At 44.2% G+C, this 16,709-nt stretch overlaps 1 protein-coding gene across 1 annotated transcript in view; it reads left to right on the top strand.

Moving 5' to 3' along the window:
• The window catches only part of nav3 (neuron navigator 3), a 126,352-nt gene that overhangs the window by 91,969 nt on the left and 17,674 nt on the right, over positions 1-16,709 (top strand). The window contains 10 exon segments of the mRNA XM_061668486.1: positions 6,885-7,008; positions 8,747-9,056; positions 9,604-10,324; positions 11,201-11,629; positions 12,933-12,974; positions 13,743-13,900; positions 14,370-14,564; positions 14,912-14,964; positions 15,386-15,409; positions 16,576-16,599. Coding sequence (XP_061524470.1) covers positions 6,885-7,008; positions 8,747-9,056; positions 9,604-10,324; positions 11,201-11,629; positions 12,933-12,974; positions 13,743-13,900; positions 14,370-14,564; positions 14,912-14,964; positions 15,386-15,409; positions 16,576-16,599 — 2,080 coding nt within the window.

The raw sequence follows: 16,709 nt of genomic DNA, 5'->3' as shown, positions 1-16,709 counted from the left end.
CAACAATTTATGACATCCACTCGATTTATTCTCTGCTGGATTGATTCAGATTTTTTTTCAAAGAAAAACAAAGGAAAAAAACTAAACTTTTCGGGCAACAATTGGCGGAGCACGTTTTTGTCATCGTTTCACTTTAGACCAGTAATAGTCACTTGCATTCTGCCACCCGGAAGTACCCTAAAAAGTAACATGAAAAGGTCTATTGTATTGGAGCTGGATGTATATTGTACATGTATTTTCAGGCAGATAGTTGTGATATCAGTGGCTTTCCATGCTTCATTGCCATTGGACGGCTCAGTATTTTCTTGATGTCTGCATTGCGGTAGAAAGCTTTTAGCGGCCCTGAAAAAAGTAGCGCCGAGACAAGGTCACCCTGTTCCTTGAGTTGATTGAGTCGTGCGCAGGGGAATTTGATTAGACAGTGAAAAATTGGTCTGATTGATGTCATTTTGGATAGCGCGTTTGCCTCTCCGCTTCCTATATCAAAGTCCCTACTGTTTTAAGAATGTAATTAAAGATCATTGTTTCGGAAATAAGATGCTCAAGATAATTTTTCTCAGCTGTACCGGTACCATTAACTTGCTTAGTGCTCCAAAAAGGGGACTCGTGAATAATGTCCCAAGATGAATCAGTACAGCCTCACTCATTATGCATCAGATCACTTCCAGTCAGAGGCGTTTGGCAAAGACGATGCGCAGTCGGCGGGTCGCTCTCATCCGCCTCAGTTTGGCTCAATTCCGCATTGTCACCCTCCCTTAATTAACCCTCGCAAACGCGCAGCTGACGGCACGTCCGATTGCGCCTCTGAGGGTTTGGCGGGCCCATCCTGGGTTGGGGAAGGATGGCGGCGGCGGAGGAGGGCGGGGAGGAGCTGCAGGGGGTGAAAGTGGAACAGTGAGGTAGTCGTTTTCTTCCTCTTGTTCCCATTCCCTCCCCGGACTCCCGGTCGAATCGCAGCTCGGAGCCTTCTCTGGCGTGATTCTCGTGAGACAGGACCAGGAACAGAATCAGCGTTAGAGGTGAGTTGACAGGACAGGTAGAACCCACCCCCTGTTGGCAAACTGTAGACAGCCCATTAATGTGTTTGTGATTATGCTTTTACCTTTTATCACTTTTGCCAAAGCCAGGGACCAAGTGGAGCCTAGCACTGCCCTGCTTCGGCAGCTGTTAAAAAGGTGGAAGAAAGAAGTGTGAAGTCCTTTTGCATTCTTTGAGAAAGATGTGTTTGGCCTCTCTGAAGAGTAATTGCACAAGCTCAGCAGCATTAAATCGGATTATGGTGCGGCCAAATGGGGATGTGAGCTTTCCATTTACATTAAAGAGGACTGTTTATGTGTGTGCTTGTGTGTGCATGTCCAGACTTGAGCTTGCAGTGGCTATAATTAGTGTATTACTTATGCACAGTATTTGAACCAAACATCCACATCATCTGTTTGTAGGCAGTAAAATCTAAAAGTTTATTCGTGACACAAAAATGAAAAGTCAATTTTTCTAATCCGTAGCTCTGAGTCTTAACTTTTAACACATTTTGGCCGAACTCGATCAAAAGTGATTTTTCTGGTGATCCGGAGCCAGCCCACTGTAGCTGATTACCTGAAGCTCTCTGCCAGTTCACTCCCATTCATTTTCCTTTGATTCTTTTTTTTCTTCATGCAGCTTTTCTCCGCTTTGCTGCTTTACTCTTTTGCACCCCAGCTCGCTGGGACTTGATCTCTGTCATGCCTGTTGTCAGTCTGTATCCTGTTGGGGCTCTTTGCTGTCCATATCCCCGTCTGCAGCTTTTACAAGTATTCTCGTGGTAGGACAGGAAGGCTCACAGTGTCAAATTGTTGCTAAAATGTTCCTACTGCCGAATTCAGTGTAGAGCACGTGTCGTACAGGTAATTGAATTCCACCTGCGTGTGCGGAAGGTCGAAACGGGGGAGTTTTACCACTATAGACAGCTGTCCACTTCGCTCACGTCAAGCTCCAAAAACCTAATCATCTACGTTAACGTGCTATGCATTTGAATAATTGAAGCGAGCGTGCACAGACAGCACGGCAGGCGTGGACTTGCTGAATGTGCTTGTGTTCTTCCACAAAATGGCGAAAGATGAGATGAGATTTAGATTCGACTTTGTCATACCACGTCACAAATACAAGGTAAATAAATTTAGATTGCATCCCAGCCAGAAGTGCATGAACAGTAGTTAAATGGCATGTTCAGTTTATATAGTGTGTAATGATATGATAGATATATTTATGTTAAAATGAGATTCTAGTTCTAAAATTATGTCATGTTTACGAACAGGCTGTGACTTTGATAATGAGTCCAGTGGGTCCATGAGATATGAGTTCATTCATTCCATGACCACAATCATAGCGCTCCTTTCCCCATTGAAATGAACGGAAATGTCATTAATCCATGCCAGCTCTGTTCCAGAAAAAGTAGCACTTTAGAATATTGTACTTGATACAAACATATCGTATAGTAATCACATAATTAAATAGAATGTAAAAAATTAAACAGGTTTTGACATGCTTTGCCTTAATTCAGTGGACAATGCGCTGCTCCTTCTTGTGTGCGTGCCCTGGCCATACGTGGAGCCATGTCAAAATAACTCAGTAAGCCGCAGTAATATTAGTAATTCTTCGGAGAGGATAAAGACTATATGCCTGTGAATATTGTTCTATTTTAGAGGATTGTTCTCATCTGTCTACCTGTCTTGCGTCACCTTTTTGTGTTTAAATATCCTTTGCTTAAAGGATTATAACACAGCGAAATCGATGCTATGTTTTAGTCAAATGGACTTTATGAACGGAAAGCTGTGCGGTTTTTTTTAATGGACGTGTATTTCTCTTTGTTTTATGTTTCGTTTTACAGCAAACCTCAACTAGGAGTGGCTTTAAACAACTTGAAGCCTCTTTTTTGAAAAATGATTCACCGTCTGTCAAACTGCCGCTTGATCTGTATTGCATTGAGTTGAGTTCGCAGCTCAAATTTTTGCTCACAAGTCAAAGCAAACTATCGTACAAAACGATGGCTCGTATCTCGAAAAACATTGAAGTCGGGACACTCGTATCTCAAGGCACCACTGTATTATTGTATAACTACAATCACGATATACACTACGTACAATGTACAGTGGAAATTGCAATTATCGGAAGAGAAAAAAGATACAGGTTATAATGCAGCTAGAGAGATGTTTTAGAGACTTGGCACTTTTTTTATGGTGGAAAATGGCAAATGTTCATTTGTTAATACCAACAAGCAGCCTCCAATTCACTGTTAATCAAAAACTATCTCCAGTTGTTTACACACATTTTAGTTGATTTTCAGTCCATTTACTGAAATGTCACCCCCTGAAGGTTTCCAGAATTGAGGAGAAAATGACTTTTGAAGCTGCAGATCAAGTAAAAGCATTTTTACAATTACACTTTTGACTCCCCTTGGTTGTCACATTTTCCAATCCATGCAAGACTATTACATAATAGATCCTTAGAAGAGATGTTGTGTTCTCTCTACCTTTTCAATTTTGCTATCCCAATTGTTTATCGAGCGCCTCCTAGAAAAAAAAAAAGAAATTATCTTCATGATCAGGTGTGATCGCGGATGTTGGCCTTTGTTTGTGCTGATAATAGCGTTTTTCCTCATCCCGGGCAGGCTGCGGGCTGTAAGGACCGAACTTAGCGCGCTGAATATTGCATGAGATAAGGTTTGCATGGCTGAGTGGAGTCACAGCGATGCATTTGCGGGGTGCAGAGCTGCTAAGACAGTACGTGCCGTGTGGAAACCAACGCTTTGGAACTGAATTGACAAATGGACGTGGGGAGACTTCATTTATTTTCGTCTTTACCATGTTGACATCCACCGACTTGAAGTCTTTACCCTGTTGCACACTGAAGAGGAGAACATTTCACTATAAGGCCTGTGTTTGTTTCCTTATGGGAAATCCAGTGTTTTCGCGTGGATTTAACACACTCTGTGCACACCGTTTCATATACAAAGCTAATATCCTCTGCTGCGTTTCCTCTGGATATTGTTAGCTCATAGTTAATTTATGACACAGTGACACAGAACTCCCGCCCTTGCCGGCAGGTTATCGAGTTCGCCCGTGGTGACGTGGCATCCGAAAAGCGTGCAGGTCTGAAGGGGAAGGCCCTCGGTGAAGCTATGCCATTCTGTCAGAACCATCTTAGCTGATCCCGGGAGTTGGACTATGAAATATTCAGCTCGCTGCTCCACTGGGTGGGCTCTCGGGAGGATGGCTGCCATTTATTCGTGTGGTCCTTCTTGTTTTGTCAGGAAGAGGCAAAGAGCAGGAATGTTGTTGTTTCTCAGCAGTGTCAAGCTTCCTTTTACGCAAATGCTTTATAAAATAGTTTTCTGTTTGTGTACAAAAGAGGCTGCTAGGTAGCTCTCTCCTCACTATTTTCATACAAGTTATTACAATCAAACCGTTACTGGTCAGAGAACTGGCTTCCAGAATCAATTATTAGTCGCAGATGGCGTTATAGAGTCAGTTATTGGTCATATAACTGGCTTCCAGAATTTGTTCTTGGTGACACAACCCAAATTCAAAAGACAGTATGTGTGTTTCTTAAAACACACACACTGCCAGCCTTCCAAGTGAACATGGATATTTGACTTCTAAAGCCGTCAATGGCAGTGAATGTGTTAACACAACTACATATGTTAATTCCGAATGAATAAATGTATAAATGTTAATAATAAATGAAATCTGTTTTTGTCTTTTACTTTCTCACTTTCTAATCTCGAGTAATTAGAGCAATGACGCTGCAAGATGTCGATGATGAACATTAAGGCAATGAGAATTGGGCAAAGAACCATATTTGGTCATTTCCATGAGTTTCAATTGAACCCTTACTACAGAAAAACAGCATTCAGGTCATATTTGCAGAAAATAATGCTTAAATATATATATTAAATGTGAATTAAATGATTTTATATTTAATCGTGCTGGTAAATTAGGTGGTCGAAACATCTGTGTGATAATAGCCGCCTTAGTGTATTTTCAAATAATTTGTTGTTTCACTGCAGTAACCCACTTTGCTGTTGAACATAAATTAGCTTCCACAATTCAGTTGCCAAGGATGTGGAGCGAAAGCCTTTAACTTCGCCTTAATGACTCCGAGGGCCATTCACCGTGACTTGTTGTGTTCATCAAGCAACATTTACCAAAGAAGTGCGTTTTAATCACATTACCAACAGTATTGACGAGTTCTCCCAGCAGAAAAAAAAAGGGATTTTCACCTTTGTATGAGTGAGACCACCCTTGGACAGAGAGAGTAACATTATTGTCGTGTTTGAATAAAAAAGTCAATTAGCGCCTCTGCTCCACTCTGCTGTGTCATTCCATGAGGTACTTTTGTGCTCGATACCCCAGCAGAGGGGTGCCAGATATTGCTCGACGAAAACGGTCGCGACATGTTTCGTTGTACTCTCTTAGCAAACCAAATCACGTTGGATCAGTCCATGTCGTATCGGGGCAGTACATTTGGCCCCATCTGGCCTGTGTGTCAATCACACATTGAAGTCTCCTCTCAGAGGAGGACGAGTCAGAGTGCACTTCAACATGCCTGTCGCCTTCACTCTGAGCCCAGACGTCTTTCTAACTGAAGTGTTGAGACAGACACAACATGATCAAAAAAGTCTTCAAAAGAGACAATGACAGGGAATTATGAAATACCCAAAAGCCGATGGTTACTACAAATGTCTGTGCCGGGAAAAAAAATCACTTTTTGGTGTGCGACAAATGTTTGTGTATTGCAAATACCCACTCATCTGTCTCGCAGAGACTTTTTTCTGACAATGTATTTGAATTTAGGGAAAAATGAAACCTCACAATAACAAAATGATAAAACTGGCACTGGTACACAAAAATCCATTAAAACATCCACAAAAAATGGATGGTTATGACCATTACCTTCATTTAGTGATTGGCTAAGAGAATTCATGCAGTTCTACTGCCTGTCCATTTCAATTTCTGTTCCCAAAAATGATTCTTTACCCTATGAAGGGCTCCATTATATGGCGCTCTGAGTCACAGTCCTTTCACGAAAGCAGTCAGTCAATGGAATAAAAGCGTTTGCTCGGCACAATTATTTTTCAACTCTGTATACAATGTTTTTCAAAGCTTGGTTTGCAGGGAATTAGTTCTCATTTTTAGGTTACGAACTCATGGATTCATTAAAAATATGTAGACTGTCCAACAGTCTTCCTCTCACTCCAGCCCGCCCACGTTCTCTTCCCCTTCTTTCAAAGAAAAAAACAACAACAAAAAAAGCAATTATTGTCTTATTCTCAGCCTTCCACTTCCATCTTCCGTCTCTGATCAGTTATAGATGGCAAGCCAGAATCGACTTGTCTGCAGTGCGTAATTACTTTTCTGGAAGTTGTTTTCCATTCTTTGACCTCATTTTTGAATGTCAGCCGCATTGCAAATCCCCTCGTACATTGCGAGTTACTTGGGGATCTGTTAGCAAAGTAAATGTGTGTGGAAATCTTTGTTTAATATGCTTTGGTTTGTTGAGTAAGCAGTCATTTTGTTGGCATTGATTGTCATCTTGGAGTTCATTCGTGAACAGAAAACCTCAAGTGTAGAGACGCTCTGTGCCAGAACTTTGCAGCTAATTCAATCTGGACATCTAATCATAGCAATCCTCTGCCAGCATACCTAACTAAAGGTTGCGATCTCGTGCTTTAGCTGTTGCCATGGTAACCATCTGCTAGTGAAAAAAAAAAGCGTTGCTTAACGTTAATGATGTTAATGATGGTCGACGGAAGTTGTGAGTTTATGTGAACAGTGAGTAAATGTTCTCCATCTCACCAAACGTGTTGTGTCTCCTCCTCCTCCTCCTCTTCGTCTTCCTCCTCCTCACAGCTGGGACGACAGCAGCTCGGTGAGCAGCGGCCTGAGCGACACCTTGGACAACATCAGCACCGACGATCTGAACCCGCCCGCCTACTCGGCCGTCGGCTCGTCGCGTAAAAGCAAAGGCGCCCAGGTGAGGAGCCGACATTTCCACAGTATGTAGAATTCAAATTCATTACCGTACGGGATAAATCTAAATGTCGTCACAATGACGACATGACAGTGGATATACTGTAGATACTTAATTATTTCTGAGATACAATTGCACCCTAAGTACTGCTCATCAATCATACAGCAGCAATGGAAAAAAAAATCGACTGACAATAACTAACAAATACGGTAACAGTTAGTGTGCAGCTGAGGGAATGAGATGCACTCTTCCTGCTCTCCTCAGTCTTTCTTTGTTTTTTGTTTTTTGTTGCGCTATTCTGCCAAGTCTCTCTTGCCCCTCATTGAAGACACTCCGGTGTTGCTAGGGAGACCGCATGGCCATCTGTCAGGGAAAGGCAAGTGGTGATCTCAGTTGTGTGTTTGTTTGTGTAGGTGTGTTTGTGCACGAGCATCCCAAAGGAAGAGATCTGGTCGGTCCAAAGATAGCTCTGACTTTACACTCCACTTCCTCTTTGTTTGCTTTGCGTTGCCTACCTACCTGCCTTATGTTTTCAGTGTGGTGGATGAATATTTCAGAGGCAGACGTTTGTACTTAATGTAGGAATATGTTGCATTTACTCACTCAGTAATTGAGTACAACTTTTTAATTCCTTTTAGTAACATCTGTTTAGCTCTGGATCCAATCAGTAGAAATTTGATTTGAGCTACTACACATTTGTGAATAAGAACTTAAAATTTAATGACAAATGACCATACTTAACCATTGTTACGAACAACTCAACTTTATTTATAGAGCACTATAAAAAAAACAATCATATCTGAAAACAAATTAAAACTAATAAATACTACTACCCTGACCCTCCTACTACTACTATTACTACTAATAATAATACAGTTAGAAAAAGTAAATACCTGTCATATCTAGGTCAGGGATGGGCAAACCTTTGTGCTTAAGAACTACGTTTGAATTTTAAAATGGACAGATGAGCCACGTCATTTGTAAATAAGGTTTAAAAGAGTTAAAATGCCATCCATTCATTTTCTGATTATGAGCCACTTCTCCTCACTAGGGTCGCGGGCGTGCCGGAGCCGATCCCAGCTGTCATCGGGCAGGAGGCGGGGTACACCCTGAACTGGTTGCCAGCCAATCGCAGGGCACATACAAACAAACAACCATTCGCACTCACATTCACACCTACGGGCAATTTAGAGTCGTCAATCAACCTACTATGCATGTTTTTGTTTTTGGGATGTGGGAGGAAACCGGAGTGCCCGGAGAAAACCCACGCAGGCACGGGGAGAACATGCAAACTCCGCACAGGCGGGGCCGGGGAATTGAACCCGGGTCCTCAGAACTGTGAGGAAGACGCTCTAACCAGTCGCCCACCGTGCCGCCAGAGTTAAAATGGTTATATAAAATATATAAAATTTGATGAATTTAAAATAATTGAAGAAAGACATTTTAACTGACAAATTTTAGGGGGGGGGGGGAAATATACAGACCAACAAATATCACAGGACTCCTGATAATTTAAATGCTCTGGGCCAGGTTGAAGAACAGATCCGCCTTCCCCTGATCATGGTGGATGTGTTCAAAAATTGCACACAAACAAGCAAACACATTGTAATGAAAACAACCTCCTAGGAAATGCCATCACACACTTACATATGTGTACTGGGACATATTTCGCCCCAGGGTATCGTGGCTTGATTCTTTTGCCGTCTGAGCTTTGTGTTCATCGTTGTGCTTCCTGCTACAGTCCCAGAAACCCACTAAGTCTAAGCATGCCGAGCAGGAGGTGAGCAGCAGCTGGATCGGAGCCGAGGACCTGAAGAAGGTGGAGGAGGAACTCGAAGCGAGCATGGACCCCAACGGCGGCTCCTCCCGCTGGAAGCCTTCTTCATCATCGTCTTCCTCCCAAGCCCAAGGCCAGTACGAGGACGCGGGACAGAAGGCGACAACGCTGGCCCAAATATCCCAGACTGGCTCACTGAGAAGGGGCATGACAGCCCAGGTGGGCATCACGCCACCCAGGACAAAAAATAGCTCTGCCTCACACAAAACAACAGGTGAATGTCCTATTAATCAGTTTCATGTGAGATACCCTGTCCAGATTTGTTCCCTTTAGTTTTAGTTAACAGTCAGGAAAAGCCTACTAGACAAGCTGAACTTTAGTTTGGGTTAATCAGAGGCATATTAAAGGGAGGCAGGTGTGTGGTGACTCGTTTAACATGAGTTTGAACGCGATTGGTTAATTCTGAACTCGTCCTCCCAGTTACTACAGGGTGTGCACACTTGTGCAACCACATTATCTCTATTGCTTGTTTTCACTTCCCCTCTCCAAAAGATTTCAATTGAGTTGTGTAGGTTCTAGAATCACATGAATGGTGCAAACAAAAACTTTGAAACAGTGGTGTGTAGAATTTTTAGATCCCCTGTATGTATGTGTTCCACCTTTGCCCCAAAAAAGTTTTCCATTGCTTTTAAATTTTGAGTCAACACAGCAGTTTTTTTTATTTTGGCTACTGGCCAATACTTGACGCAAGCAAGCTTTGGCTAAAAATCTGCTGAGATGTTTTAGCATTTGTGCTAAATACGCTTTATGCAAATTGACAGGCAAGACTGACGATGCCAAGGCTTCGGAGAAAGGCAAGGTGCCCTCTAAGGGTTCTTCCAGCATCCAGCGCTCCCCCTCAGATGCCGGTAAGAGCAGCGGAGACGAAGGCAAGAAACCCCCCTCTGGTATCGGACGCCCACCTACCACAAGTTCGTTTGGATTCAAGAAGATCTCTGGTCCCAGCGGGGCCCTAATCACCTCTAGTGGCGCCACGCTCGCTAGTGGTTCAGCCACCCTGGGCAAGGCACCCAAATCATCAGCCACCCTCGGCAAAGGCACCGGTATCGGTGGCGTGCGTAAGACCAGCCTGGACGGCTCCCAGCCTCAGGACGACGGCACGCTGCTCAGCTGCGGCGGCTCGAAAGTGTCCCTCCAGTACCGCTCTCTGCCCAGACCGGCCAAATCCTCCAGTGGGGCGGCGGCGGGTCGCGGCGGGCACCGCTCCAGCTCCAGCAGCATCGACTCCAACGTCAGCGGCAAGTCCGCCAGCGGAGGGGCGGCCAACCCGGCCGGACCAAAGCGCAGGGACGCCGGGAAGGTGGGCTCGGACCGCTGCAGTCCCGTCAACACGAACCAGACCGACAAGGAGAAAGTGACGGTGACGGAGCAGGATCCGGGACTGTCCACTTCGCCCAAGTCCAGCCCAACTTCCACGGGCCAGACAGGCCTCAGGCAGCCCGGCTCCAAGTACCCCGACATCGCCTCCCCTACATTCCGCAGGTCAGCCACTCAAAAACATTTTCTTGTTTCCACCAAGCAATGTAGTCGTAAATGGTGTGATTGCGATGGTTTCTGGAAACCTTTCACAGCACATTTTTAGGACCAAGCATCACTTTCCAGTCAGTTGAGTGATAATTTAACAGATAAAGGTGTCTAGGATAGTGCAGCATGCCCCGAGGTGTGAAAAGATCATTTTAAATAAACAATTTAATATAATTTCAGAACGATTGGATGTAATATTCGAGTCTGGTAAAGTAGGCCCAAAATCGATATAAAAGACACATCGTGAGGCAATCATAATTGAGTAACTTTACAGGAATATTTTATGGCAGCGCTGCTGTCAAGGACCATTAAATAGACCTCTTTTTTAAGTGCGACAAAAAATATTGTTACCCGAATGATGAATGAGCTGGCTTTTCATTCGAGGCAGACGTATCCGGTGAAGCTTCCTTGATCAGAGCAGACACCAGACAGGAGTTTCTGGCAATGCCAGTCTCCTGCTCATTTATAACACGCCCAAACACGTTCGTCCCATCTGATCTGTCAAGCCGGCTTCTTTTTCATCTGCATGTCATTGTGAGCTCTTCCCGAGGTACCCTCACCTGTTTATTTGGTGTGATTGCGTTGGCGCATGCTGAGTAGTAGGTTGCGTGAGAATATGTGGAGGCAGACAGGCCGGATTGGGTTCTTCTAAATCAAGAACAGATGTGTCATTGTGTGTTAGTTATGTCGAGGAGGTTTGAATGTGTGTGGGGGTGGGTGTTGGGTGTGCTTACTAATTCATATGCTCATGGCATTATTGTAAGATGCCTGCATATGCATTCCGCTTACCGTTTGAGCCTTTCTAAATGAATTCACCCACCTATCTACCTCCAGATTGTTTGGCACCAAAGCCAGCAGCAAGGCCAGCTCCCCGGGCACGCCCGACTCTGGCAAGTGCCCCTCAATCCTGGGCAGCCCGCACGGTACTCTGGCGAGGCAGGCCAGTCTGGACTCCCCGTCCTCCGGCACAGGGAGTCTGGGCAGCGCCGGCGGCCTGAGCGGCGGCAGCAGCCCGCTGTATGGCAAAGGCCCGGACCTCCTGTGCACCGACTCCCCGGCCTCCAGCCCGGCCTCTGGCCTCTCGCTGCCGTCCAACGCTCGGCCCTGGCCTGCCTGTGGCTCGTCCGCTGGCAGCAAGGACACGCTGAGCTGCCAAAGCATGAGCAGTCTCCACACGAGTTCTGAGTCGATAGATCTGCCTCTGGGCCACCACGGGCCCAAGGTTACGAGAACCGGCAGTGTCAAGTCCACCCTGTCTGAGGGGTAAGATTGGGCTCAATCATATGCATTGTTTCATGTGAGAACTACGATCAACAAACCCCAAGATGCACATTAAATGTAGAGAAAACCTAAAGATCTAGGCAAGGTTTTCCCATTTTATTGCACACCCTTCAAAAGATCTGTGCATTGTTTTTTTTAGTCTAAGTACAGTGATTCCCAACCAGCGTGCGTGACGATCAGGTGTGCTGCAGGGATTCATCCAGTTACACTTAATTGGTCCAAAAATGACATCTGTCTATGCCTGCCGACGTAAAGTGACAGGCAGAACAATTCAATGCTGTTTTATTAAACGTCGTTGTCGGGCAGAAACCTCGTGTGTCCAAATATGCTCAATTTCTTATTTTTTCACAAATCCATACTAATAGCTAGTCCCCACGTGATCTGTTATTTTTAGAAATTATTAACCGATCTGAAGTGTTGAAAACTGTATGACAAGTGTCGAGTAACTCCACCTCTTCTTTAATCAGCGGCATCGTGTCGCCTCAAGATCGAAAGTATGGATGATTTTTTTTTTCCGACAAAAGCGAGGGAAAATAGTTACATTTGAGTTGGCCCGTTTTGTTAAAAATCTATCGTTTTAACGCTTTGTTGCAGAGGGAAGCCCGTCAACCACAAAGGTAAATTGGCGGGCAGATAAATTCTCTGCCTTGTCAGCTCGTAGTTTTCTTTAATTGCATCACTCGTGGCTCTTCGACCTTTGAAAGAGAGTTTTGGAAGATGCCGTGACCACAGTCATGAGCTTTTGTTCAGCATTAAAGCCTTTTCCTCCTCTAGGGGGCTCAACGTGAGCGCAGTTTAATGGGCACGTTCGTAACATTTTAATCAATGACAGCGTAATAAAGGAGCAATTTTTTTTTTCTGCGATTGAACACAATTATGGGGAGGTGTTGTAGCATGCAACAGTATATGATAGCAATATACGTTAACGATGCAGTATTGGGTAACTCAAGCAAGATGGCATTTTTTTCAATCAATTTTTTTCTGAAAAACGGTGGGTTTGGAAATGCGAGGATTGCACCCGACGGCGACGATCATGAACCTCTGTATCCACTTTTTGGACATTTTTGTCCGGTGGTGTGCCATAAGATTGTTCTAATGTAAAATGTGTCAATAAAAGTTGGGAAACACTGCTCTAGTATATAGCTGTACAGTCAATATCCATTGTTGCTTGTAGTGTATTTTATAATTATTTTAAATGCTTTTCTCATTGAGTATTTACGTCACAAGTGGCGAGAGTAACAAGTTTTTGTTTTCCATTTAACGCACTCATCCTCTGTCTTAACAGCATGCCTCTTGACAGAAACACGCTTCCCAAAAAGAGACTGAGGTATAGGAAATTCGCAGCAAGATTTGAATTGAATCTCTGCACGCAGCTGCATGAAATTACGAACTATGCACGTGACGATGACGGTGTGAAAGGCACACTGCACTTGTTAATTTGATTTCATTTCACGTATGCCCTTTGTGCATGTTATTTCGCACTCTGAGATGCTGCGGTTTTGGGATGTGACGTTTATATGCAGGCTGCATGTTAGTCTGTATGTCTGCACGCATGCTCCTCTGCTTCTCATCAACATAGTCGCGGTCATTATCCCATTACCCAAACAGCTTTATAATCATTGTTTGTCATATGTAGAACAGGGTGGGATTCAAATAAAATGACAAACCCCAAACCACATGCACTGAAGTTTCCAAAAGAGTGACCATTGGATAGTTCAGTTCACTCGTTCCATTGGAACAGCAGGACAGATGCGGCGAGTGTAGTGGAGCGAGGTCACATGTGACAAACGTAGTAATGAGGACTTTGCAAGGAGAACGCTGCTGAAAAGTGGACAAGCGCAAACTAAATTATTATCCCCCGGGGATTAAATATGGCCGATATGGCCTTACGGAGCTGGGAGGAGATGAACGGCAGTTTGTCTGGAAGCGTATGCCGATGCATGCATCTACGCTCGAGTACGCCTGTCTCGTATGTTTGGTTTTTGCCGCGAACGCCTTTGCACTTATCCCACCACCGATCACATCGACACTCCCCGACCATCTCGTTAAGGCTGACAGCAGCCTAAACTAAGCGCGGTCTCTTTGTGGGTTCCAGGTACCCACCGTCGTCCAGGCAGACGTCCCACGAAGAGGGGACGGAGTGGCTGAGGTCGCACTCAACGGGGGGGCTTCAGGACTCGGGTAGCCAGTCCCCAATGTCTCCACCCGGAGCCTCCTGTACCACCGCTGGAAAATACCACTACTCCAACCTCTGTGAGTCTGTGCTAATTGCAGCATTTGTATGCTGCTTCCATTGAGGAACCGTGTTCTGCTCAATAGGGAGAACCCTGAATACACAATGAAGTTTTTAAACAAACTGCATGAATATTGTTGTGATTTTGCAGCTCGTTGCTATAATGCATCTGCCAGGCCTCAAAATGTTATTTTAAATCACTGCTACGATCTTAAAATTAACATGAAGGACAATATTGAATAATGGCACTGTGGAAATGCTATGAACATGGGGGGAATCCTGTAAATTGGATCCAATGCAATTGGATCAACATTTAATGAGTTATTCCATAGCCTTTACCCCACCCTACCGCAAGCTGTAATGAAAGTCGCATCGATTTTTCATAAAACACACTGCAAGCAAGCTTTTCGGCGACGGAATGATGCATTTGGAATGATTAATAGACATTTTCTCAAAGAAGAAAAAAAAAAAAAAAAACTTTCTTTCCAGTGAGCCCCACTCACACCAGCCAGTACAACCTGCCGGCAGGCAGCAGCAGCATGAGCCGCTCCAACAGCATCCCCGCCCAGGACTCCTTCGAGCTCTACGGCGAGGGGCACCCGCTGGGCGGCAGCGCCACCTCCCTGGAGGACCGGCCGCGCGTCATCAGCCGCTCGGGCTCCTTCAGGGACAGCACCGACGAAGGTCGGTCCTTCGCGCAATCCTCCGTTGACCTCGGCCATTAGAATTAATGTAAAGGTTCGGCAAAGCCCCATCTGTCACGAGGTACTTTAATAGCTCATTTAATGACCTGTGGGCAAGAACTGGCTCGTGGGTCGCGCCGGTATGGAGGCTGTCATTCCATCCTTATGGAGGGCAGCTTTTTAACAAGCCTTTCACATGTTTTCACTGCTCCACTCAAGCTGCCGTATTACTCATGGTGCAATATGATGAAAAACAAACCAAAAAAATGTGACAAGAAAGACAGTAAATGCCAAAATGAGTTTGACTGTACCTGTAAAGTTCAATGCTGACTTGTTCTCTTCTTGCAGTCCACGGTTCTTCATTGTCACTGGTGTCCAGCACGTCTTCACTATACTCTGCAGTAAGTAGCTTTCATTCCTAAATGATACTACCGCCGTGGGAAGGACATTTTAGACTATAGTCGATAAAGGAAACACCGGAAGATGAAACAGGCCAGATTAAAATGTAAAGGGAGAATACACCCATTTTCATGATTTGCCGGGCTTTCCTTCGAAATTCGTGTGCCGATTAGTTTGATGGGAATGTATCGATGACACTCGCAGGCTGCGTCGGACTGCCGTAAATGATGGATGTGCAGCAAAGTTTTCTTCCAGATGTAAATTATATGGGTGTTTTTTTTTGTCTCCCAAATTTAGTTTTCAGGTTTGATTTGATCCACAGCAGGGATTTGCTGGCATTTCCATCACTAGAATGTCACTGTAATTACATTGTGAGTTTATTTCATGCGTTAAATGTGGATGCCTTTTGTTTGTTTTCAACAGACAGAGGAGAAGGCACACTCAGAGGTAAGAAGGGTTCACGTTTGTGTGTTTAGATGGCACGCGTACGTTGTTTCACATTCAGTCACGCATCAGAAATTGTGTCGTGAACGAGTTTGAGCAAAATGTCATTCCATATATTTTTGCTGTATTGTTTCAGTAATTAGTACATTACATTTTTCAGTACAATGCATGTTTTGGTGCTTTTTTTCCCTGGCTGCTCTATTTGCGTGTGTTTGTTTTTGGTGTGTATTTGTGAGTCAAAGCAAAACAACGACAGTTGGTTTCCACATGCACAAAGATAAATGTGATGATTGTACCTTAATCCCATCAATTCACATATTTGAGTGTACTTGGGATGCGTTATGACTTTCTTCAGGCTAAATATGTGTTTTTAAGCAGACAGATTCGGTTAAAATGTTTCAAAGCCGTACTTGTGTCAACATTACCTGAATTTGAAGTAGTCGGACTGTTGTCTACGAGTCCTTCTAGCCAAAACAGTCCAATCAGCATGATGCTAATGATCGTGGATCAATAAAAATTGTTTAACTCTATCACGTTGCATTGTTTTTCAGTTTCCTTCCATTTGGATCGTAGATCACACACATCCTGATCCCACCCTGTCGAATGAAAACAGTTAATCACTCTAATACCACGACTAGAATGCATTCCATTTCCATCCAGCGCTCCTGTTAGCACTGACTCCTCTTTGATTTTCCATTATCTTTCTGTTATTTTCCCATTTCTTGTTATCTGTTCCTGTTGTATTTTCCCCTTCATTAATTAACATTGGATCAAACAGTAATGGCAAATACAGCTAAGCTGAATTAACTCTCTCCGAGGCAAACTGTAAAGCAGGGAAAATGAGAATTGGGTGACCTTACCGGCTCAAAGCCAAAGAGCGGCGTAGATGTGCGCTATTAAAACATGCAAATAATGTGGAGAAACATTCCCTGCAGTAATTTGCATTGGCCATGCTGCCGAAGAAGATGAGAATCTTCACTAAGATTAAATGAATTAGCAATTTGCAAATACTATCTGACCCATTCTGAAGAACGTATTACCTTGCTGGCTAACTCCTAACCATGAAAAGCGTCACCGTGACCTGTAATAACCTCTGTCTCTCTAGCCTCATCCTTTGTGATGGAGGCATGCGGCATAGTGTTAATTTTGACTTTTCTCTTTTCATCAAGGGCCAAACAGTCCAAAATTCCACGGTAATACCCCCCACACTTTACGTTCACTCTTAAGTTTTCTGTTTCTTTTCCCCACACAGTGTCAGCATGTAACTGTATGGTTTTGGCATCCAAGCTATCAAAATGGACGC

Source organism: Phycodurus eques, chromosome 22 (assembly GCF_024500275.1).
Source record: "Phycodurus eques isolate BA_2022a chromosome 22, UOR_Pequ_1.1, whole genome shotgun sequence".
Classification (NCBI taxonomy): Eukaryota; Metazoa; Chordata; class Actinopteri; order Syngnathiformes; family Syngnathidae; genus Phycodurus; species Phycodurus eques.
Note: the sequence above shows the minus strand (reverse complement) of the source record. Positions and strands in the feature narration are given on the sequence as shown.